Consider the following 25988-nt stretch of genomic DNA (forward strand, 5'->3'; position numbering starts at 1 on the left):
GAGTGGATCTACACCCTTGTGCCCCAGGTTTGTCGGGGAGATGGTGAGGAGACAGTCTGTCAAAAGGGCCCCAGGTACCAATTAGTTCCCAGTTCTGCTTCCACTCCTCAGCCCCTGCAAACCTCCTTTCCAGAGGCAACAGGAGGTGGTGGGAAGGAACAACCCATGAGCCAGAGCTCCAATCTACTGCTAATTTGCCATGGGACCCTGGGCAAGTCACTTCTCTGTTTGAGCCACAGTTTCCTTATCTGCCAAATTTACATATGACATATGCTGGATTCGTCTATTAGGTTAAATGTGAGAAGGCAAAGGAAGTTGGGAAATATAGGAAAGGTCTCAAAACTATATTGAGGTCTGCCCACTCTAAGGTACACCCTCCTTACCAGCAGCAGCTAAAAGTCTGGACCCCAAAATGGAAGTGATACTTCCCTTGATACTTCCCTTTTCCTCTCCCGTCTATACCCAGGGCTCTTAAAACTAGCTGGGGAAGAGGGCCCACTGCCTCCTCTTTACAAAGGGAAAGGTGCTCCGCAGGGCAGAAAGAATTTGGTGTAGGAGGTTGAAGGGGCAGTTTCTGGTCCTATCACTACTGAACCTCAGTATCCTTATTTGCAAATGGGAATGAGACCACCTGCCTTGTCTATTTTTCAGGGCGCTGGGGAAGCAGGACTGGGAGGTCCCCATCTTATCCTGATCTAGAAATGCTTTCCTGGTCCTGGGCTCTCATCAGGGAGCCTTTTGGGAGATTCAAAAGGGGTGTGGAGGCTGAGGGATGCTCAGGGATGCTGAGGGCCACTACCTTCTTACCTCCACCACCTGGCCAGGGAGAGGCCGGGGAGAGTGGTGCCCAGGGATCAAGGCCTCCTCATCCTGTCCAATGATGGCCCGGATGGGACAAAGATGTCATAGCTTCCCTCTGTGAAGAGGGGCTCCCACCTAGAAGAGTCTGACAATATCCGCCTTGCTTCCTCACTCGCTGGAGGCACCAAGGGCCTTAAAGGGAGAGAGACAGACAGCTAGAAAACTTGAGGAGACCGAGGAGCAGAGAGAGGAGGAGCTGGGTGAGAGGCAAAGGGCAGGTGTGAGGCGGGGACACGAAGGCACAAACGGGCAGGGAGAGACAGGGACAGTGAAGAGCCAGGAGCACAGAACAGAAAGGGGGAAAGACACGAAAGGCAGATGAAGACAGACTGACAGCGCGGGAGTGTCCGGAGGCGGGGAAGACAAAGGGGACCATCCGGTATTTTTAACTGGTCTGGCCTTTTAGAGACACCCGGTCCCCCAAAGAAAAGCCTAGGGGGCGGGGGAGGAGGCCTGAGCAGGCTGCGGCTCACCCCGGCCCCCTCCGCCCGGCGCCCGGCCCCCGGGTCCCGCCACCCCGCCCGCCCGTCCGCTCACCTGCCAGCGCCAGGATCTGGGCCTTGTGGAGCAGCAGCGCACCCCAGTCCCGGGGGGCGCGCGGGGGGCTCTCGGGCCCGGCGCCCAGCTCCTCCGGGCCCCGGTACACGGCGTACACCTTCTGGTTGTCAAAATCCAGGCGCGAGCGGGGGCTGAAGTCGCGCACGCACGACACGGGCAGCGCGTAGCAGACGTTGTCCTCCAGGAACCGCACAAAGGCGTACATGATGGGCGCCGGGGGCGGGCGCGGGGCGGCGCGGAGGTGGGGACCCGGCGGGGCGCGAGCCGAGCGGCCGGGCCGGGGCGGGGGCGGCTCCCCGGGCCCGGGGTCCCCCACTGTTATTGTTCCTGGAAGCACCGCTCTGCCAATCGGCTGCTCTGGCCTGGGCGCGGAAAAGAGAGGGAGGGGAAGGGGGGCGGGGGGCGGACAGGGGGTTTGGAAGCGCACCGCCACTCGCAAAGTCAGACCCGAGCAATCACAGCCGGAGCGCGTTTCCAGGGGAAAGGGCAGGCACTGAACTGCAATAATAATAATAACAATAATAATAATAGCAACAATAGCATTGCTGAAAAGAATGCACTGACTGAAAGTCGCGTCTGGGCAGGATTATATTGCTTCAACGATCGCACTGCAAAACAAATTGCATTGCAACAAAAAACCTCATTGGAAAGGAGAGCAGGGAGTGTGAGAGAATGCATGGGGGGGGGCAATCTTGTTTGGGTCCCCAACTGTAAACTTGCACTTACAAGCGAGCAGAATTTTGGAGTGTTTCAAATCAGTTTAGCTACTCCTCTCAGCCCCTATAGTTGGCTTTTTTTTTTTTTTTCTTTTTTGCAAAACTGCCAGCTCCTGCTGTGGAGAGGATCAGTCCCCTAGAAATGTTCCCCCAGAGCTGCCAAACTAGTCCTGCTCAGTACAGGGCTGATCTGGGATTCCCAGCTGGACCAGCTGGCTGAGCGGTGGAAGGTCCGCGGAGGGCTGCTCTCCGCCCAGCAGCAGCGGCGCCCCTGCGGAGCACCCTCCACAACCACTCCCGCCTCCCAGCTGGAACCAGACCGAATGGAGTGGGAAGTGGAGACGTGTTCTGAGGAAGGCAAGACAGGGCTAGCTGGGCATTTCTAGGGCACCTGGAAAAGTTCAGGAATGGGACTCTGGAGTAGCAGTCTTTGGTCTGTGCCTAAGATCACAGGCAGAAGAGATCCTGGAGGGTTTGGGGTCTTCCCAGTCAGGCCATGAACACCAGCTGAAAGAGGGTGACTGGGCTCCACATTCACAGGAACCCCATCTCACATCAAAGGGGGTCAGCACCCTCACACTGATGCCTTTGAGAGGGTGGGCTTTGTATCACATATGGCTACTTATATCCCCAGATGTAAGTGGTGCCCAGGTCAGAACGGGCACTTGGTCCCAAAATTCAGTGAATTTTGGGTGAAGAATAATAAATAAAAATCCACATTCACCCAGCCATCCAGTCATTCATTCATTTATTCCAACAACCAATATTCACTGGATATGTACTACATGCTGGATTCTGGAATAGGTGCTAGTATAAGAGATGAAAAGATAGGACAGACACCCGGGTTCCTTCAAGTATTAGTATATGAGAACTTGAGTGTTGGATTCAAATTAGGTCACTATATCAATAACACACTTCCCTGTCCTCAAATGCACCACAATGTTGTGTTGTAATAGTGGTGGGTGACTGTTTTCCTTTGTGTTTTACATTTACAGATTTATATTTATTTTCACAGTAAGCAGGTATGCCTTTATAATCAGAAAGCATGAAATATCACTCTTTTAAAAGCACTGTGGTCACATTTCAGATTAGCTACACTAATGATGACATAGATAAACCAACCCCCCCAAATTATTTTACTGTGATTTGGGGAATACATTATACAGATGAACTCCATCAACACACACCTCCCAGATCCAAAGGTACAGGTCAGGCCAAGTTCCCTTAAACCAAGCCTTGATATATATGCAGTGACAGTCAGACATGACCATGAGTTGTCCTGTTGCAGACACTGGTCCTAGGTTGCCCACAAACTGTGGTCACTCCATTGTTCCAGCATATTCTCTTCATAATTATGATTTCCTTGGACTGATCTTAAGTGAGATTTTAATAATACATTCCTATGGGCATCAAGGGGAAGTAATGTATGGCAAGACTTCTGATAATTTACAAGACTGATCACACAGAGTTGGCCATATTTAATGAAAGTCCATGAAGCTCCAAACTATGCTTGCAAAATAATTTCAAGTAGCACCATGGCTGACTGCCTATCCCATCCAAATGAGGGTGACCCCAAAATATGTTACCAGTCTCATCTCCTTACCACCTTCCTGGACACAGTGCACTGCAGACACATTAAACTATTTCACATTTCCTGAGATAGCATGTTTTATGAGGCCCCAAGCCTTTGTGTTTGCTCTGCCTGCATCCTGGGAAGTATTTCCTCCTGGAGTGCACAGTGACCTCAACTTCCCTTGAAGACCAGCTCAAAGGCCATCTCTGCTGCGCAGCCTTCTTTAACCACCAACTAACTCCTCAAGCACAGGCCGTCTCTTCCTACCATCTTGTCCCAGAGCCTTTTATCTTCTCTCATTAGAACGAGCTCTTTGAAGGATGACAAAAAAGCTGAGTAACTTCAACATCCCGGGTTCCTTGCACAGGGCTGGGGAGTAAATGCTTATAGAACAAGTTCATTAAAGAAAGACACAGAGAGCACGGATAGCAAACCTTCTGCATGTTTTTCTCTGAAACTCTGTCCCTTCTTGTCAGCGTTGGAGCTGAATCCCAGCTCTGTCTTTCTCATTCCCAGTGACCAAAGGGCAGAACACAGATTCCACTCTTTATAAAACAGACACATTCATGAATGTAAGAAATAACACTGCACCCTCAAGTTCAAACAAATTCCCCACCTGAGTCAGTGTAAATAATTTTCATAAGGGGGAGTTCCATTTCCCAAGAACCCAGAAAGAAGAACAGAACAATGAAACGAATGCCAACAGCATAAACACAGAACTCAAATATGTCTTATGTAGGTGCACAGAATGGATTCTAGGGGAGGAATGACAGGCTCAGGACACTCAAAGAGACACCCTTGGGCAGTCTCAGAGCAACCAAAAGACACCCAGAGTTTCTGCTTTCTGGGTGACTCCCACAGTCAGTCTTTTAATATACCTTGGAGAACCTACTAAGTGCTTCCTCTGCCCTAGTGAAAACCATCAGAGTATCTCTTTGATCCAGGCTTTACACATACCAGAAACTCAAGATGTGGATGATTCATTCATTGGCAAGTAAAGACAGTTCAAAAGTACAGATTTCAGAGGTGGTTAAAAATGTCACGTTCAAGCAAATCATGGCTGAATCCCCTCTTCAATATCCCTGCCAGATGGTCATCTAGGTTCCTCTTACACAGTTCTAACGTCAGGAAGTTTACTACCACCCCTTAACTGGGAAACTACTGACCGACTGTCGCAAAGGCCTTTCTTACTTACACCGAGGCAGAATCTTACACCTTGTAGCTGCCAGACTAGCCAGGTTCACTACCAAGAATTTCATGCCAGCCCTTCAGATGCGGGAAAACTTGAGATCCCCTATCCTTAGGATCTGTCTGTCTTCCGCCCAGACATCTTCATGTCCTTCACCTGTCTCTCCTCATAGTACCCGGGTTCAGTGATGATAATTATGGCATCTACTTCTCCTCTAAAGTGTACTATAAGCCTTGCATGCCAGGCACCAAGTATATATGATCTCGATTAAGTTCACACTGAACCCTTGAAGTAGTTCTCAACCCCACAACAGAGTTAGGGAAACTGAGGCTTATGGCAAAGCAGTTTGGCTCTGGGGAGTCCTGGAAGGCTTGGGGCCATATTTGCATTTTAGATATTTAGACTAGAAGCCATGCGGTGGAAGGTTTAGAGGGGAGCAAGACTGGGGGGTGGAGGCCTATGGTGAGGCTGATTGTCCTCTCCTTGGCCCTCCCCTAACTCCCTCTTTCTGTGGGCCAAATGTGCTTTGCCTCTCATCCAAGTTATTTTAATGGACCAGAAAATGTACACATCTGGGGCAGCTTTGCAACTGCATCTCCACTGTGCTTTCCTGTCGAGTTCTGCAGAGCCTTGGGTTAATGTCAAGCCCCTTCAGTTCAGCCAGCTGAAGCATGTTCAGTGGCAGCAGCGGGCCTTGTGTTTCATATTACTGCATGGAATTCTCGATGTACTTTGCAAAACTATTTTAAGGAGACCTGGGTTCTGTGCATTTTTAAAGCAATTGGAGCGTGTCTTTTCAGCCTTTCTGCTAATGATTGACCAGATTTTTTCATGATTTTGCTTTTTTCTCCCTGTGATATTTAATTTGACTTTTCAAGCATTTGCTTTTAAATTTCTTAATTTATTTTAAAAATTTTTGCCCAGCAAAGTAGCTTGCTGTGCAATAATCTCAGCACGGCTATCTTCTTGGGCTAATTTAAGGAAGAACTGTTGATACATGGTTAGGAGGATCAGGAACTGTTGGGAGGCTGGTGGTGGGCATTGCCCTGAGCTGGGTGCTATCACCCCAAAGCTGAGGCATCAACCCAGTGAATCCATGTGAACCCCTGATCATAAAGTATGGCTGAGTCTGGTTGTGGGGTTTGGGTCAGGGGAAGAAAGGGGCAAGAGGGGAGGAAGGGAGGAAAGAGAGAAGTTGCATGTTGAATACAGACTCAGAGGTCAGTGAACATCACCTGGAGTTAGAGGGAATGCCAACTTGTTATTCAGGTGACAGCGTGGAGGGCTAAAGGAATGTGGGCTTTGGACGTAGATCAGGGGTTCAAACCTGACTGCCTCATCTTTGCTGTGACTTCAGGCAAGACAGTTCACCCCCTTGAGCCTCAGTTTTCTAACCTGTAAAATGAGGCTATAGAAAAATATCTTCTGAAGGTGTTGTAAGAATCTGGGCAGCGATTTTTGACCCTCTCTGTGTATCAGGATCACCGAGCTTAAAAAATACTCCCCTCTGTTGAGCATCTCTGAGTTGGAAGATTTTAAGGTAACATGCTAGTCATATTGGAAATGCTCAACATGGCATGGATATTATTATTTTCAGGGAAAATACATTTCAGGGCTCTGAAATGTCTCTGAAGTACAGTTTCTTCAGTTCAAATATGACATACTAATGTGAAAAGAAGACAATATATTGTAATCTTAGGCCCTGGATCCAAATCCTGTACCAATTAGTAAGGCCTATCCTTACTAAGTTTGTGGCCATGGACAAGTTTCTTAATCTTTCCAAGCCTCACTTTCTTCATAGGAATCTTAATACATACAACTTCATAGGGTTGTAATGAGAGTTAAATAAGATAATCCATGTAAAATGCTTGGCACAGGACCTAACACATGGTGAGTCCTCAATAATGACAGTTGTCATTATTGTTGTTATATGATTATTGTTATATTTATTATTAGGAGAACCCTTATACCTATGCTGCGAGTACTGTGCCCAATAAATATTCATTGAATCAAATCGAATATAATGAGCTGAACAACACTGATAATTATCCAACAAACACCCCAGCATGCTTTAAATGAGAGCCTGTGGGCAGAGGTCACGGTCATCAAAGAAACTTTCAGATCTTACATGCTTAAGAGCCTCTGAGGCTACTGGCCTCACCTAAACTTGCTAGCTCAGGTTCCCCGCACATATTTCTACAGCTCCTTATACCGCTGTTCATGGAGTTTATATGGTATGTACTATATAGTTATTGTATTATTGTCTGTTTTTTGCCTCTAGATCTAAAACTCCACTGGAAAAGAGATCTTACCTGTTTTTCTCACTGTTGTATCCTAGCATTTTGCCTGGCAATGGGAGACTCCAAACAAACGCTTGTTGAATGAGTGCCTGTCTGAAACGTAGACCTTGGAAGAGAGAAAAGCCACCAGAGTTGAGGAGGGAGAGGTGTCCCAACAGCTTTTGTGTCTCACTTTCTGCCTGTGAGTGTATCTCTTTCCCCATCCTCACCATGTCTGGCTTTCACAACCTGGCCCCCAAACCAATCAAAGTCCCTTTTGTAGTTTTCATCTAGCACCACTAGATAGATTGACATTTCCAAAATGTTTTTCTGAATATCAAGAGTACAAAATAGAAATAATTATAGAAAAATGCACACAGTAGAAAAACAGTCCAGTTGACAGTCACCCATTGTTATATACTAATACCAATAATATAATAGTATCAGAAACCTCACTGACACAGCTCATGATACTCCCAGAAACAGGATGGTGATTCCACCTCGGCTTACAAGGCTAGACTTCCTTTTTACCTTGCTGTTGGCTGGACCTTGTTGACTCTCCAATCCCCTACACAGTTAGGGAGATGGCTGCCTCAGCTTAGTCTTCTAATGATTTCAGCATTACTTGGGAGGTAACACAGCAATCAACCTACCTTCAAGACCACTTACAAACTTTTTGGTTACCGCCTCTGCTCATCTCTAGCACCCCATGGCTCAGAATGTCTACCTCTTACAGGTCTTCACAGGGTCAGAGTGCACCCCACATTCTCATTCACTCTTAGGCTTTTGCTTCATAACTCTGAGCTTGACATTCTAGGTCAGAGGCACAAAAGAGAGGATTCATTCAGAGAGTTAAGTCATCTTAGAGGCACACAGTAAACCATAAACAACTCTGGCTTTCTTAAGACTGTCTCCTATCCACACCATAAACTCAGTGCAAAATCAGAGAAAATAAATGAAAATGGAACTAACAGTTACTGATTTCCGTGATAGGAGCTGTACTGGTTGCTTTACATATTAGTTCCTTTAATCTTTTCAAAACACTTCATGAGGTTGGTACTATTCTCTCTACTTTTCTGATGAGGGAACTGAGACTTAGAGAGGTGACAGGTTGTTACCAGTCACGAGGAGAAGACCTAAACCTCGGCTTCTTGATCCAAAGCCTGGGTTTCGAGGGCTATGTGGATACAGGCCTTACCTCAGAGTCTCCTGAGGCAACATGCAGCTGAACTGACTGTGGGAATTAACCCTGCGCTGTTCCCTTTTCCCCAAAGGTTCGAGTCTCCATCTAGATATGTGAGAACTGGAGCTTATGTGAAAGTCCAACATCTATCATTCTAACACCCCTGGCTTGAATAGCAAATGATTCTGTGAATACTGATGATTTGACCACATTGCCCGGAGTTTCCTAAATCATGTCCTCCTTACTCCTGACACTTTGAACTTTTTGAGCACTCTGAGGTTTCTAACTGCTCAAGCGGATTTCTAGTCTTAAACCGACCGTTAGTGGCCAGAGAGCTAGAACCTGTTGGGGATCACCTGTTACAGGTGGTCTGGGCGAAGTCTCCTCTGAGCCAGAACAAAAGAGCATCAGAGAGCTGCAGCGAGAGACACCTCTGTGCAGTGTCAACCCCCTCCCTGTTCTTACCCTGCTCTCACTGGGAGGAATACAAACAGGAGAACTAGCAGTGAACCCTGTGGGATGCTCACCTCATGCCAGGCCTTATGGACATTTCTCATTTAATCCTCTCAGCCATCCCAGGTGGTAGGTACTTTAGTGTTAGCCTCATTATAAAGTTGAGGAACCCCAGGCATAGGGATGGTAGGAAACTTGTCCAAGGTCACACAGGAGTAAATGGTGGAGCCAGGATTCCAACTCAGGCTAGTTGACTCCAGAGACCCAATCCTGGACTTCTCTACCTGATTCTGGTTCCCTCTGGGTCTGACTCTCGCCTCAGTAAGGGTGATTGGTGCCCTACTTGAAAGGGCAGGGAGATGCTGGAGCATTCATCCTCAAAGGGTCATATGCTGGCTCTCTACAAATGTCCAGGCCACCCTGATTGGTCCAGGCGAGACCCTGGCAGGCACTACCTCAAAAAGCACCCTGGAATACATTGATATTTTCATCCTATGTTGCGGTGGGTGGAGTATATAAATACACAGTATAAAGAAGGTTTTCTTTTATTTACTCAAAATCAGTTTCTTTATTTAATAACACAATAGGGCAGCTTATTATGCTAACCAAAAAAAAAAAGTCCTTGACCTCCAAGTTTTTATATTATGATGGAAAAATGACTCGTATATACAATATACAACACATTTCCTGTTGGTGGTTCTTTTTCAAATATTCCTTTAGTTCTGGTGGTAGGCTAATTGGAGTGCAGAATTTCAGAACTACCTCCCCTTCTTTACTATCAGGCATACCTTTATTATCATGGAAAAGAAATAGCAAGAATAGAGGGAAAAGGGATCATCAGTTAAGGGTGAGGCATTTTTTTTCTAAAACATAGGATGCACAGGAGCAAGGCACACAGGGTAGGTGAGGCTCTGGATGAAGGGTCTGGGGAGAAGTTGAACTCAACTGGAAGGCAGAGTGGGTCCTTGGCCAGGACCCCGCCCCGCCCTGCTCACGCATCCTGCCGCCCAGCTCGGCCGTCAGAGGGTCTCTGATCACAGGTCTGCTCTGGCTCTGCGGCCCAGTCTGGAGAGGTAGCGTGGCACAGAACAGGATACAGGCAATATGAATGGAAAAGTACAGAGGCTCTGGACTCAGAATCGGGTTCAGTTACTGCTCCATCACCAAGGTCCTGTGGGTGCTTGGGCAAATCTGTGACTCTCAGGTTTTTCAGCTGTCAAGCAGAGTTTCATAAGGTCCTCACGGGGTCTAACCGACTATGCAGGTAAAGTGCCTGGCAAGCGCAATGCCTCTCACACAGCAGGTTCCAGAACCATCAGTTGTCATTTTCATTCTCGTCTTCTGAGAAAGTTTCAGTTATCTTTTCCTTTCAGGAGGTCACAGGGTACTGAACAAGATGGGTGCCCAAGACAGGGGCAGTCATCTCTGTGTGAAGTGTCTCCCCCGTCCCTGCATGCTGGGCAGCGTCGCTACAGAGGTGCCACCCACCATCCTTCCTGGCCGACACTGGGCCGTGAGCCTTGTTTAAGAAAGCTGGGGCCTTGGTAAGATCTGTAGTCTTATTTATGGAGTTTTGGGACTTGAGTTTGGGGTTTTATTGCCTGCCTTTAAAATTATGTTCAGATTTGTATATTTAAAACACGCCTTTGGAATTGTGAAATAGTGTTCTCAATCATGAAAAAGGATGAGTTATGTTATGCCTTTCTGTTCCCATTTCTGGGCTCTTTTTTTGTCTCTTTGTTTGAATTTTTCTGTGATGCCCTGCTTTAGGCCTTAACTCGTCAGGGATATTAGCTGTGAAAATTTAGGCAAGATTCTTAACCCCTCATTCATTCATTCATTCATTCATTCAGTCAGTCACTAGTGAACTATTTGTTGAGCGCTTATTTTGTGCCACAAGCTCTGCTTAATATTTGGGATACAGCAGAGAATCAGACAGACTGAGTTTTCTTATCTATAAAGTGAGACACTAAATATCTTTCAGGATTGTTGAGAGGAGTAAATGAGATAATATCTGTAAACACGAGAAAGAGATGAGAGGATTAAAATGTATTGAACTCCCTACTCTGTCCCGGTTAGTGCCAGCTGCTTGGAAAGTAAGTATTGTTACCCTCATTTCACAGGTGCATCGACGGAGATTCAGAGAGGGAGAGCGAGAGTCCAAGTCATGCCCTGGATGCTAAGCTGGTGTGAAGTCCACGCAATTTCCAGTGGTCCCTGGCATATTGCTTGTCAATCAAGAGGTACCTTAAGTCCCATCACGAACGCCACGTAAAACCTGGGAGGCTGTGCTTTTTCCCCCGCTGACACTCTGATAGCACCAGCTGCGGTTTGGGTGGAGTAAGAGGTACCTGAATGGAAAATTCAAAGCCTGTCCCCTAGTTCCTTAGGAAACAAGATGCAGAGAAGACTCATGAAAGGTGGGGAAGGGAACATACACAATAAACTTACAGAGTAAATTTGCTGTTGAGATATGAAAACAATTATCGATAACTCCAGTCATCAGGAAGGACTCTGTGCTTCTCTGGCAGCCAGACTCAGCAGCTTAGGAGACAGCTGGGACATGGACTCTTGGCAAGAGGAACATTCTTTTCCCCAAGCCAACCTTTCTCTGCTGCTGTGACCCTGAAAGATGAAATGTTCAAAACTCTCTATCCCTCTGACTCTAACCACTCCCCAGGTGCAGGCACAACTCAACTGTACAAACAACAAGGCACATTTTTCCACTTGAGATGCTCAACGTCCAAGGAAAAGAGAGTCCGCCTGGAAACCTTCACTCGGGCCTGCACTTTCCCTAAGCTGGAAGCAGAGTGAAGTCACCATGCTTACACTTGGCAAAGGGTTTGTGACACTGCCCCAAGCCAAACAGGCTGGACCGATGCACGCTTTTCCCTCCCACCTCTCTGTTTGGACAGGTCACAGCAAGGACTCAGAACAGATTCACTAGAATAGGAGCCAGGCAAGCACTGTCCACATGGTTTTAACTTTCTGAGCAAATCCTTATCTTTGGCATTAAGAAAAGAAAGGGGCATGCCAGGGAGTGCTTGTTGCCATTGAGAAAACTTGCGAGGGCTACTTACTAAAGACAGACACGGAGGAAGCAAAGCAGAGCTATGCCTGCAAAAAAAAAAAAAAAAGGTAACATAAAAAAAAACCAAAAAACTGTTCCTTGGCATAGAGAAATTTCATCCTTAAGGTTTTTTCTCTTTTCTTGGCAATGTAATAAACACCTTAAAATAGAGTTATAAAACGGAAACAGAGTCTGTAGAAGGAGGAAACCAAGAATAGTGATTTCAGAGAACTTCCAGCCCAAACCTCTCGTTCTAGAGATGATGAAACAGCACAGAGCGTCAATGATTTACCCAAAGTCACAGCGTTTGTCTCTGGCCAAGTCAGCACTGGGACTCCGCTTCCGTCAGGCCTCTTCTCCGCCCTCCGCGCCAGGCTTCCTCCTGATTACAGGTGGAAGCCCTCAGTGCAAGGTGATCTCATCCACGCCCCTGGCATTCGCTGACCTAGTCCCGGAGGAACACGGAATTCCTCATTTTCAAGGGTTAGCCCTGAGAAAAGCCTCTCTTGGTTGGGAGGAGGTAGTGAGAGGCCCTCCCAATTCTGTCGCCTCAGGTGAGACCTTCCCTTTGAGTCTCTCCCATCCTATTGCCATTTCCATGCTGGCCCCTCTGTCCTCACCCTCTACTCCCCACCCCCACATCCAGGGGTGCTGTTGATTCTCTAACACTCTGGAGAAAGCGTGGACCCAATCTGTTTTGGGGGTTGCCTTAAGTGTATTTGAGGGAGTCTGGATTCCCCAAAGGCTGGACTGAAATAAAGATGAAAGAAAAGGCAGCAGAGTGTAGTCAGTGATCTGAGCTTTGAAATCAGACAGACCTGATGCCAAGGCCCAGCTGCACAGCCCATTCGCTGTGCAGACCCGAGCAGGTCACGTGGCCTCTCTGAAGCTGGTTTCCTTCTCTGTGGGGCAGGGAGACCTACCTCACAGGGTATTTGACACAATTAAATGAGAGAGCATACAGGGGGAATCTAGCATAGATCTTTGTGCACAGTGGGTGCTGGTATACACAAAGCATTGAAAATACAGGTTTATAGTCAATCACTGAAAAATATCATGTGAAGATAGAGACACAGGTATAATGCTATGCGTCTATAGAGGCAGAGGCTGGAGTGATGCAGCTGTAAGCTAAGAACACCAAAGGATAGACAGCCACCACCAGAAACTAGCAAGAGGTGAAGATGGATTCTACCCAGAGTCTCAGAGGGAGCATGGCTCCGCTGACACTTTTGGACTTCAGCCTCTAGAACAGTGAGAGAATAAATACATTTCTGTTGTTTTAAGCCACCCAGTTTATGGAAGTTGGTTACAGCAGCCCTTGGAAACTAATACAACTGGGGAGGCATGTGAAGGAGCAAATGCAAGAGTTATCACAGAAGTGGAATAACATTTATTGAGTTCCCTGAGTTGGGCCTTACATTTATTCAATTATAATTATGTGATCTCGGTTAAACCAGGAAGGCTTCTTGTAAACCTCTGTGTGATGGAGGTATGCGTAAGTGCAGATAGTTTGTCCAGGAAATGAACAGCCAGCCTGGGGTCTGCCTGAGGGAGCAGGAGCTGACACCTCAAGGACAGCTAGAAGCATTTGGGCTAGAGGGCCAGTGTGTGCAGAGGCAGAGAAGTGTGACCTGGTGTTGGAGTTTTTGGGAAACTAGAAATGTTTAAGCACTGCTGGAGCATGTGCTGATATTTATCTGTCTTCTAGACTCTCTTCGCCACCTTGCTATCCCACAGGCGCCTCCGACTGAAAATGTCCCATACTGAACTTCCCTTCTACCCTCAGCCACACCTCCTCCCCCCTTTCACCTCCTGCCCCTCCTGACTCGGTAGATGGTCCACCACTCACCATCCAGCCTAGCCAGAGGTCTCGGAGTGCCTGCACGCTCAAGTCTTGGAAACTGATTTCCTTTCTGTCGCAATTTACACAATCATTTTTGAGCTTTACTATCTCTGGTTCTGATGGATTCTCACTTGGCACAAGCTCTCAACTCTCCAGCTGTGTCTCTCGGCCATAATCCTTCCAGCCAAGCCTCTCTGCCAGATAATTAATGATCTGTAAACAAATGCTTAATTGCACCAGGGGAGCACATATTTAAAAAGACTTCGTGCTAAAGCAAAGGATCCTTTTTATCACATGAAGAATATTTATCTCACAAACTCTCCCCACCTTCAATTGATCATTTAGTCTGCATCTTCATCTTACATATTAAATCTAACGCTCTCTTGCAACAGGGTTCCCCAAATAAGAAGAACAAAAACCTGCCCAAAGGACAGATGGCATCATTCTGAGGTGTAGCCACATCAGGTGCTTCCTGAGACACGAGGCACTCTTCTCTCTCTGAGTCCAGTCCCTTGGCCCTCAGACTCCAGTCTTGGGCACTTGCTGAGAAAAGGAAATTGGACTCCTGGCAAGAAGAGGGAGGAAATGTGGATTTATTAAGAATCTAATATATGCTGGCTCTTCTACTTCTGTTCTCTCATTTTCCTCCTCACAACAACACATGAACTGCTGCCCACTGTATAAACAAGAAAGTTAAGCAGCTTTTCAATCCAGTAGCAGCACGTAAGGGGGAAACAACTAACATAGAAGGTGCCTGAATTAAATATGAGAGATTATTGTCTCCAAGCATCCCCCTTGAAGCTGTTTAGGTTATCCAGTCAGCCACGCTGCCTTTCAAAGTGGATACGAAGTCATCAGTCAGAGCGCATGCCTCCTGCCCCAAGTCATGCTGACTCCCTAGGAGTGGGTGGGCACCCTGGGCTCGCTGGGTAGGAAGCCACAGTGGAAAGTTTGTTGTGTGCTCCTGCTCTGACCTCATGCTGGGAGCCAGTTAGGTACTGTCCTGGGAGGGGCCAATTCAGCTCCCCCTGGCCCTTAGAGAGGAAGCACCTTGGTTCAGACCTGAAACTGAACCTTCTCTAGGGAGTTTGAAAGGGGTTTTCTTACAGTTCTTAATGGCCCAGCTGTTCTTGAAAGGGGAAGCACAGCAACATTTTTAAAATAGTCAGTGGGGTGTGACAGACCCAGAGACCGTCCCCATAGAAGCTCCCCCTGCTCATTAGTTTCAGAAAGCATCAGTGTTCACAGAGCGCCTGCCCGATGGGTGCCAGGCACTGGATCTTCACCCTCTCCCTCTGGGAGGCCCCTTCACATCTGCACTTACACATGCTCAAGTCTTTCCCAGCCTCGAAGCCCTCGCTCACCCCTGCCTCACTCTTAGTTACCCCCTCCTCTCCCCTCTTCACAAGCAAAACTATTGGAAAGAAAGCACAGCGCACAGCTCCCGTCAGCGTCACTCGCCCCCCACGTGTTCCTTAGCCCCATCACTGGCCGCCCTTGGCCGTCCTGAGCCTGCTCTCCGAGGTGACCAAGGACCTCCCGAATGCAGGGCACTTTCCTTCATTCGGTCTCGGCAGCCTCCACACTGCTGGCCTTGCCATCTTTCAGAAACGTTTCTCCTTTGCCTTCAGCAGTCTTGACCCCCCCCCCCCCAGCTGTTGGACAGTCTTGCCTCTGTGGTGGGCTCCTCCTCTCTGACCCGCATTTCGAGTCAGTTTCTTCAGGGTTTTGCCCTAGAACCCCGGCCTCCTTATTCTGGGCACCCGTGCACACAGCGCAGCCTTCTGGCCCGCGCTCCCAACGAAAATGCATACAGCTGTTTACTAGACATCTGGGCTCTGCGGTCTAAATGGCATCTCAAATATTCCAAACCCATCTCGGCAAACCTTTCTCCCCAAGTCTGTTTCTTCTCAAATGTTCTCTGTTTCAGTAATGAGCACCATCACCCGCCAGTGATCATGTCAGACACAGCCTGTGAGTTCTTCTCGACTCCTGCCCGCTTCCCTCTCGGTTATCAACTCCTGTCCATTCAGGCTCCATCGATCTCTCTCAAATCTACCTATGTCCCTTCTTATCCACTATGTTCCACTTTAATTCGTATTTCTCTGCTTACCCTGCCCCACGCATTCTCCAAACTGAGCCATCTTCTCCAGGCGCAAATCTGGCCACGTTACTCCTTCAGTAAGCCTTGCCCAAGGCCTCTCGCCCATCCTCAGGTAAAGACCCGCATGATTTAATGCCGGGGCGGTCTGTCCTCTCCCACCTCTGGGCTCAGCTCACGCCGCATATTCCTTCAGTCTCTGCTTCAGCCAAACCGGCCAACACCTGGTCTTCCTCACTCCCCCTGCTTTTAACTTTATATTTGGACAGAATTGTAGACTCACATACAGCTGTGAGAAACAATCCAGAGAGGTCTTAGGTGCTCCTTCCCCAGCTCCCTCAGTGGTAACATCTGCGTACCAGAGTGTAATGTTCACGCCCAGAAAATGGACAAAATGGACACTGATACAATCCATTGACCTTATTTATAATTCCACCAGTTTTACGTGTACTCATTTGTGTGTGTACTTAGTTCTATGCAATTTTACCACATGTGCAGATTTGTGTGATCACTGCTATAGTTAAGATATAGAAAGAACAGCTCCATCAGAAGGATCACACTGGCCTCCTGGTGATTCCTTCAACGGGCCGACTCTCTTACTTCCAGGTCTTCTCACAAGCTGCTCCCCTAATTATAATATGTTCCCCCAATACCCTTCATTTGGCCAATTACTTACACATTAAGTTTAAGTAAGGCCTCAGGTTACGCATTAATTCCTCAGAAGACTTTCCCCAACCCCACCCTTGGTCAGGCCCCCTGCTACCTGTTCCAGCAGCACCCTACACGCCTTCTCTCCCATCACAGCCCCTATGTTCTCATCCCTGGAGAGATAATAACCTGCACGGAGGCAGAGGCTGTGTGTGGTTTGCTTGCTTCTATGTCTCCCACACCCAGAACAGCACCTGCCATGAGGAAATCCCTAAATTAAAATGAGCAGGATAATGAATCCATGGAGACAGCTGAGCCGGGTGGCGCTCCCTTCCTCAGGGAGCTCGTGGTCATGAACCAGGCCGCTCTCATACGTGTGTTAGTGCTGTCTTGGAGGGAAGCACTGGAGGCTGTGGGGATCCAGATACTCATTTTCCTTCCAGCTCCCAAATGCACAAAGTTGGGCACAGCTAGGGCTAGAAGAGTCCTCGAGTGCAGGGGCCCAGAACCTGTTAGCAGTTTGGCAAATCAGCTAAGTGGAGCATGCACTACAGTTGTGAGCCCAAAGGCCTGATTTCAAAGACCTCGAGTGGACAATTTCTCAGTTCCATAACCACAGACTGAGCAGCAATCTTGGCCACAGACTGCATCCTGATATAAGCCACGTAATGAGCCCTGATCTTGACACAGATCCTGACACTATCCAACCATATGATAAATACAGAATCTTCCACAAGAACAGGTAAGGTAATGGCAAGCCTTCAGGGCAACCCCCTCTAATACAAGGAAGGCAAAACCCAAAGCATAGATCCTCCTAGGGGGTCAATAACATAAACACCCTAAGAAGGGAAATAGAATCATTGAGTCTTAAAGAGTCAAAGCTGGAAGGGCCCTTAGAGGTATTATGCCCCCTAGAGCACCTTATATAGCACAGAGACTGGGAATTCAGCTTACTATGTGTAGCAGTACAAATGTTAACAATTCATATCTAGATGCAAAAGCCCTGTTCCCATTTCTGAATCTTCCCTAATTAATTTTTCCAAAGCATAACTCAACTTTGACTCAGAAACGTCAAACTAAATATTTCCCCTGGCCTCCAGCTGGCCCTCTCTAATACACTCTCCCCCATCAGACAGAGTGAGCTATTTAAAGCACAAAGCTGGCCAGGTTGCTCTCCTAAAACCCTTCAGTAGCTTCCCACCACCTTCAGGATGGAGTCCAGGTTCCTTAGTGTACAGATCCAGCAGAGCCCTGCCTCCTCTCTCGCTGTGCCTCCTGCCTTTCCCGCATCCCACTGATGCACACTGAGTACACCGTGCTCTAACGCGCGTATGTTGAAACTGTGCCCATTCCCAGAATGAATTTCTCACCAATCTCTGCCTAATTAACTCTTTCTTAACCTTCAAGATTCACGTTAGCCATTCTCTCTTCCAGGGAGCTTTCCTAGAACTCTTAGGTTGGGGTGCTGCCTCCTCACCTGTCCCACCCCTGGGCATCCCCACATCATGCCACGTGGAACTTTCGATTGGGCTATCTTATTTAGGAGTCTGCATCCCCAGAAGTCTGGGCTTCGGGAGGACAGGAACTGTGTCCTAATCATTCCTGTCCCCTCAGTGCCCACCACAGGACCTGGTACATCGGACGCTCTTGGTACATTTTGATGGGAAAGGAAAGCAATTCCCTGATTAACACAGAGAGTGTCCTGTGTGCCAGGCAGCTAGGTGCTTCACATGTACTATGTCACTTCATTATCTTAACAGCACTGGGACAACTCAGCACTCTCAACAAAACCCTCTGCACCCAGAGCAGTGACTGCAAGTGTCCCCCAGAGGCTCTACCTGTCCTGGGCTCTACGTGCCATTCCAACTCAGGGACTGTGGACTCAGGTCTACCCTCTCACCTCACACCTGGACTCACCTCTCTACCTGGCCCCTTCAGGTGGGATCCAGGGTGAGACTCTTTGCCTCTGTTTCACTCCCACCTCAGACACTGGCTCTCACCCTCAGCATCGAGCTCTACAGTCCGCATACTTAACCTGTTCCAACCCAAGGCTCCAGGACCTCAGTCCCAACCTAGTGTGACAGTCCTTAAATATAGGAGAGGAAAGAGGAGATCAAAATGGCCTTGATTACGCCACTGTTCCAAGGACAACAAGGAAGCTCAGTCAGGTTAAGTAATGTGCCCAGGTAACGTGGCCTGGCTCTGCCCTTTGCCAAGACTGAGACAGAGCTTCTCCTCCTGTGTGTAGGGCACATTTCCTCTTCTCTCATATAGCCCCCTCCTATAGCCCTTTGAAGGCGCACCTATTGGTCCATCTGACACTTTGATTAGAGATATCCAGGCAGGGGCTGTTACCTAGCTCTGCTCCCCAGTGTCAGCCTGACACAGAACAGCCTTGGGAAGAGATACATGAGGAAGGAGCTCAAGCTCTCCCCAGTCTCCCCCTGGCTACTGTGGACGTTCTGCCCTTCCCCTACTTCTACTTCCAAACGTACTTGAAATCCTTTACATTTGGTTTGGCACCAATGAAGCAAAACTATGAAATGCATTTTCTTGTCAATTTTTTTCTCTGTAATTGATACTAAATCCCTCTGTAAAGAAGCACACACCCTTAACCTCTTAAAGAAAGCTAGTCATGGTATATTGGGCTTAACCAAAAGAATTGTGAAATTCTTGGGAAAGTACCAATCTCTACTTTAGCCTTTCTGTTCTGTGAACATCAAGCTCTCAGGTGAAATGTTTGAGGCTGTGAAAGAGAAAGTGCTCTGGATGGAGTTAAGACAAAATTGGGGTAAAATTCTGGTATTGCCTCCCGGGAGCTTCTCAGGAAAGCACTCTGAGAGTCATCCTAGGCTCTACCCTCTTCCTTACTCCCTGCAGCCAGTCTTTCGACAGGTCCTGCCAGGTAGACCTTCTCACTGGTTCTCCAATCTCCGCTTTGGTTGCGAGCTAGTCTGGCGATTAGGCATTAAGGCTCTGGAGTGAGGCATCTGAGCTCGAATCCCAGTTTTCTTACTTACTATGCCACCCTGGGTAACTGACTTAACCTCTTAATGTTTCAGTTCCCTCATCTGTAAAATGAGGATTAAAAACCTCTGGTTATTAACAAGATTCAATGAAAGAACCCCTGCAAAGTACTAGCATAATCCCTGGCCCAGGGTAGGAGCTCATGAACATTAGCTCTTCTTGTTATTTCTGATTATCTCCTTTTTTGAGGCTATTATCATGCAACTCCACACTTCCCCTGCCTGCAGCGCCCCATCCCCATCCCCTGCTCTTCCTGCAAAGTCTCCTGCCTGATTTCTCCCCTCTAGTGCCTCTTCACCAATCCATTCTCTGTGCCATTGCCAGAGTATTCTCTCTAAGAGCACATTTGATCCCATGATTTTCAGATGAGAAACCCCGCCCCACGGTTTGCTGGGTAAGGCCTGAGCTTGCTAGCTTGGTGGACAAGGCCTCCCATTATCAGGGTTCCTGCATACCTCCCAACAATCTTAAGAGGGAAGCTTTATTCTCATTTACTGCCTCCGAGTGAGTGGTTAAGTAATGCTCCCAAGGTCCTACAGGTATTCATTGGTCCAGCTGGGATTTATACCCAAGTCTTCTGAGCCCAGAGCCTGCACTCGGTGCATTGGCCCACATGCATCTCCCCACGCTGACCATCCGTGAGCTGACAATGAGAGGCAGCATTGGATAAGCAAGGGAGGGACAGAGCATCAGGTGGGAAAGAGGAGCTGGTATGGACTCAGCACCACCGGGATGGGCTGCCTGACTGGGGAAGGCTTCCTGCAGGGTTGGGCTCTAGGCGCCTGGGGGACAGGGTCTTGAGGGTCACACTGGAGAAAATGCTGACGCTATGATTTCAGAATTATCATACAAGATGAAGTGAGATCCAAGTCTGAGTGGAAACGTGTGCTTCAGATGCTGTCCTCTTCGTCCCCAGCCCTAGCAGGACCCCAGGCAGCTCTGGGTTTGTTCTCTGTTTCAGGTACTAGATCCTGGAGTGGAAGCGTCATTTACATTTCAGGGCTGGCTGGGCTCTTTGCTACCCAGAAATTAACGGGCTCCAGGCTGGTTGGGGAGGGGAAAGAGTCCCTCCCTCTTGAGTTCCTTCCTTGCAGTGATGCCACCCAAATACCCACCCAAATATCCATCCATTCCCTCAGCAAACCTTCCTAGACACCTGCAGGCACCAGGCCAGGGCTGGAAATGCAGAAAACAGCCAGAGGTGCTCCTGGCCCTATAGTGCTCCTTGTCTAGCGGAGAATACACATGCAGTGACAGCGCTGAGTGAAAAGTGCCACCCGGGCAGGGGCTGGGAAAGTCTCCTCAGAGATGGCACCTAAGCAGGTCTCAGTGAGCATTCTCCTTCAAAAGGATTACTTGGGTTTCTTTCAAAAGGCAAATTCAGGTTATTGCACATTTGATTATAATTACAGAATAATATGCTCCCGCTTGGTGTTGTGGAGCTTTTAGGGCATGACGGGTCGGACAGTGGCGTGGCAGATCCCGGTTTGGGGGACTTAAAGTGTAGTTCCATATCCCTACTGGAGTTCCAGCTACAGACCAGGGATCATATCATCACTGCTCAAGATTTTGTAGCTGAAGCACGGGGTAGAATCTACAGGTCCTGTGAGAGGAGGAACACACTGTCTCTGGGGCTATGTTAGGGGCCCAGTGAGTTTACATAAAAGGACAGTGGCCTGGGCTGCAGGCAACTTTGCCACTGACCAGCTGAGTGACCCTGCAAGAGTCATTTAACCACAATGAGCCTCAGTTGCTTCCTTTGTCTAGCGGAGACAATATGACCTTGCCTGGCCACTGAAATGGTAGCTACTGGTCCCGGGTCTCTCATTTCCAGGCTGCATGCCCCTCTTTCTCAGCCTCTTTCCCCATCTGTGAACAAGACAGGACGGTGAGGCTCTGTGCAGAGAAAGAATGAGAGACTGTTCTCTGAGGGCTCTTTAGCTTTGACATCCCATGCATAAAACAACAGCCAGATCGGACTGTTGCTTGATTCTATCCAAACTGCCAGATAGGCATTGAATAAGTAATCTAATATATACATTTTTATTCTCTTTGATATTCAGGTCGTCTCCTGGCTGGAATGAGTATTCAGAATGATGATTGCTTAGAAACATGCCATTCCAGATACGAAGGAGAATATTTTTGCAATATTTAGTTCAACAAGGATGGGAAGGTATGAGATTAGATTCTGCAAATAATCACATCTTTCACATCTTGGACGCCTATACACATACTTAACTACACACCTTTCTCCTTAACCTTGGAAATGCAAATCTCTGGGCTCCGAGAAGCCTGAGCATACCTCCTGTGCTGACTCGTTTCTACCATGTGAAAGTGGTAGAGCAGGGCAACAAAGACATGACCTCTCATCTGGTGTTTGAGGCCCTGCTACACCATCCTCCCCATCCAGTAAACCGTGGTCTGGTCTCCTTGCACTCCAGCATGGAGAGAGCTCACAACTTCTCATAAGAGAGTAGCTGAACCCACGAGTGGGCACGTTAACTTGGGGAAATAGCCTCTCACACTGAGTGATCTCCCTGCTTTTGCTGTTCCTGCATTGATCCTGTTCTATGATCTGCTTCTTCTGCCCTGAAAGTCCTGCAGGGATTGAAGGCAATGGACCTATATCCCCTTCACCAAGTCAGCCTTTTCCCCAAGCGGAATCCCCACTCCCTCCAACCAGAAACCTGCCCTTTGTCCCATCACTAAGCTCAGGAGGGATCACCCTGGGGGACACCAAGAGCAAAGGGAAGCTTGAGATGCCCTGGTGAATTCCTTTTCCTCTGGCTTCCTATGCCATTCAGCAAGAGAAGACAAAGCTTTTAAAGTAACCGGGACAAAGTTGCAATTCTAAGGCAGCCTGCCAAGGCTTTTCAGGAAACAGAAAGCACATCTGGGGGAGGGAGACCTTTGGATTACAGCAAGAGGAACAGAGAGGGTTACCCTATGAACTGCTCCCAATCAGCACTGTGCCCATCTCCGGGGTGTGTGTGTGTGTGTAAGTGTGAGTGATTATGAGAGAGCATCTATACACTCAACAGTGCCTTGGTGGTGTTAGTATAGGATAAATTCCTTACTTGGTCAATCATCATGTACTTTTAAGATTCACTCACAGCCCACCTCCTCTCAGCATTCCCCAACATTCCCATTCACCTTAACCCACCCTGCTCCCCGAGGTAAATTTCTATGCTTTCCTCTATATTGTTCAGTTCCTTGCCTGTCTGCGCCCTTAGATAGGGGGCACCTTCTTGAGGGCCCTGACTATGTCTGATTTGTGTGCTCCCCTGTGCCTGGCACAGTGTGGGCACGGCACGCATGTTGGTTGCCTGAACGTATTTGTGGAAAGGTGCCAAGTCCTCTTCCAGGGCTCTCACCACTACCTCTGCTGTCATGTTTCTCCTTCCTTACATATCATATTTGAAGGTGATTGAGACTAACTAGGGCATAACTCCCACAGCTGGGGACTTCTGTAGGGGATCACTCAGGTGAGCCAATGGTGTCCCTGCTTCCAAGCTGCCTCCCTGTGAGAGGTGGAAGTGGGGTGAACAGGGCTGTTCCTCCAAGCTCCATCTGCTTTGGGCTGACTGTTCCCAGCCGTGATCTGCTGTCCTCCCCTGCCTGGCCCCTCTGGAGCAGCCGTTCCTCCAGAGCTGACACTCACATTTTCCTTCTTTACGGCCAAGTCACAGCTCTGGATGCTCCCTAGGCAGATGTGCAGGATTCTTGCGCACATCTGCATATCAAAGGGGCTGGGAGCGTTGCTTGGCCAGAGGCCCTGGCTCCGCAGTAGTGCTCTGTTGGCAGACCTCAGTTGTGGACGGATCTCTCCCTGCACTGTGCTTGGCCAAGGAACTTAGCCAGGGACTAGGCTGCTCGGTGATGGGCTCTGTCCTGCCTGGGGAAGGTTGCAATATGGTGCATTTCTGGGGGCAGAAGAAACTACAATGTCTTCTTAGCCTCCTATGAGGAGGCTGATAAAATCAGTAGGCAAGTCTTGGTGTAGAGAACTGATTTCTTAGGCCATGGCACAAAGGGAAGAGAAGGAAAATGCATTCATTTACCTGTTCATTTAATAAGAGCAGCCCAGCAACCCTCTCGGTAGAGGGTCTGCTTTGTGCTGAGCAGTGTAAGACAGCAAGTTATTAAATACGAGACCCCATTTCACATTGGAGAGCTGCCACTGTGAAGGTCTGAGACCTTGGGTAAATCCTTTAACTTATTTTGGTATCAGTTTCCACATCTATAAAATGGAATGATAATGTTACCTGCTATATAAGAAGAATTAGATGAGATGAACCCATAAAGCACTTAGCAGAGCAGCTGACAAGCGGTTAGTAAATATCAGTTCTTTTTGAGCACTTCGTTTACTGTGCATTTACGATGTGTCAGGAATCCTTCTGGATACCTTAAATATTTTGTCATATTTATTTCCCAAAATAAACCTCCAAGACAGGTATTATTGCCCTGATTTGCAGTCAAGTAAATGGAGACCCAGAGATGTTAAAATACTTTCCAAGTCCCCATGGCATATACAGGGACCATCAGATTTAACTTGGGGGCCAAGGGAAGCCAGATGTAAATGTCGCTCCTGAGGCAAGGCCAGAGGTGGAGAGTTCCAAAGGAAAGGAGGCCTAAGCCTGTATGCCGGCCGGGGAGAGGAGAGACTCTGATTCCTGTCCAGAGTGGCTGAGATCACAGCTGGAAAGAGGGGCTGGGCGTCACAGCTAACGGGTGAAGCACGGAAGGACGAGGGAGAGGAAGCGATAAGGCCGGCGATCAGGGAGGGCGAGCAACGGGACAGCACGGGCTCCGGGAGAGGCCACGGCGGTGAGTCAGGACGGAGGCCAAGGCCAGAGTGGGTCTGCCGGCGCTGGCTGGACTGGGCAGCACTTCCCTCCTGGACCCACGGATCCCAGGGCTGAGGTGCGGAGGAAATACAGGGCTGCACAGAAAGCTCTTTTAGAATGTTTGGAGCACAGCGGCTGCTCAATAAATGCATCTAGAGAAAAATATCCAGACTAGTGTTTGGACCATAAAATTTTAGACATAGTGACAGAGGTTATTATATTCATTCTTTGGAGGTGGGGGTCCCAGCTTGAGCTGAGACTATGAAGGACTGTTGAGGCAGACTTCTTGTAGGGTTTCCATTACATGAAGATCCTTGGCTGCCTAAATTGCTACAAAGGACACATGCACTATCCCTATTTTAGGGAGGAGGAGGGTGACAGTGGGGTGTCAGACCCTGAAACTAGTTTCCTGGCTCAGCACTATGGACCCACGTCTGTGTCCGGGAGAGAGAGGCTGCAGGTAGAAAATATTCCCTAACAGGCCACAGAGAGAGCTATGAATATAGATTGGGGGAAATGAACATTTTCCCATTTCTAGATTGAAAAGACTGTGGCTTTGGATGCTATGATATTTCTTGTCCCAGCAGCTTGACATCATAAGCAGGAAACAGCCCTGGAAGAGTTGTCAGATTTCTCCTGGTGGGCACTGGGAGCCCTGACTGGGGTGGGGTGCTCTCAGCTGCAGGAAGCAGAGAGCAGGGAACCTCACGTGAGCGGCTGAGCAGGAATGTAGCACCACGGTAGGTGCACGTGGAACAGAGAGCACCCTTTGTGGAGATTTCCAGAAATAACTGAGCAGGACTTGGAGGGAGACTGGAGTCCCGCATTAGCAGGGAGGGAGACGAGCCAGTGGATCGCAGGTGCTCACCATGACTAGAACCCTGTTTGTGCCCACAGGCTGAGTGGCCTAGGGAAACATCAGTTGCACCCTCTCTGCTTATACCCCAAATTGATCCCAGGGGTCTGAGGCCATTTCTGAAGATAGATATGATTACACCTCTTTTATGTATTTCCTCCTTTACCTCTGACATCCTGCTGGTTAGTGAGTCCTCTTATTTCAAGCTCGCAAATATTTCCCAAATTCACTTCCTACTTCTCCAGCTTCATTCCGGGTGCATGAAGAACAGGGTCTACTCTTCAGTGATTGAGGGTGGGTAGCAATATTTAACCACTATTATGTTTAATGCAGGAAATAGAAGCAGCAATGGAGCACTGACTTTTCCCTGAAGGAGATACAATCTGATTTTAGCGATTCATTTGGAGACTCCTCTAAATTGTCAAAGAATGAATGAACTCACTCATTCATTCAACAAGTGATCAAGCATTCTCTGAGCACTCTGCCAGGCTTGGTGCTGGCCACTGGGGACACCAGGTGCTTGTGGTCTAGTGAGACAAGTACACAATAGGGGGCTGTGCAGTGAATCGCACTGTTGACAATGGCCAAGCTAAAGAACAATGCAGCTCACATTGTTCTGTAAAAAGACTTTCCCTAGGCCACTGCCAGGCAATTTCTCTTCCTTGCCCTCTTCCTTGGAAGCTGTGCCTGACTGATGGGGTGAGAGAGAGGGCCGACTCTTCAGAGACCCCTGGGGAGGCAGTGTGGAATAATGAAAAGAGCACAGACAGACTTACAGCTGGGT

The 25988-nt window shown here is 48.3% G+C and overlaps 2 protein-coding genes across 4 annotated transcripts in view; both read right to left on the bottom strand.

The window, feature by feature from the left end:
- BEND5 (BEN domain containing 5) overlaps positions 1–1671 on the bottom strand; it is a 44672-nt gene extending 43001 nt beyond the window's left edge. Inside the window, exon 1 of one of the 3 annotated variants that reach the window (XM_087820418.1) lies at positions 1399–1666. In XM_087820418.1, the coding sequence (XP_087676544.1) occupies positions 1399–1624 (226 nt within the window). In that variant the 5' untranslated portion in view covers positions 1625–1666. Of the gene's footprint in view, positions 1–807; positions 893–1398 lie in introns of those variants that run through there. The other 2 variants (XM_016215921.2, XM_087820419.1) reach the window with 2 other exon arrangements.
- AGBL4 (AGBL carboxypeptidase 4) overlaps positions 1–25988 on the bottom strand; it is a 692884-nt gene that overhangs the window by 150570 nt on the left and 516326 nt on the right. The window lies entirely within an intron of this gene.

The sequence above is a fragment of the Miniopterus natalensis genome, chromosome 9 (genome assembly GCF_054644295.1).
Source record: "Miniopterus natalensis isolate mMinNat1 chromosome 9, mMinNat1.hap1, whole genome shotgun sequence".
In the NCBI taxonomy this organism is placed as follows: Eukaryota; Metazoa; Chordata; class Mammalia; order Chiroptera; family Miniopteridae; genus Miniopterus; species Miniopterus natalensis.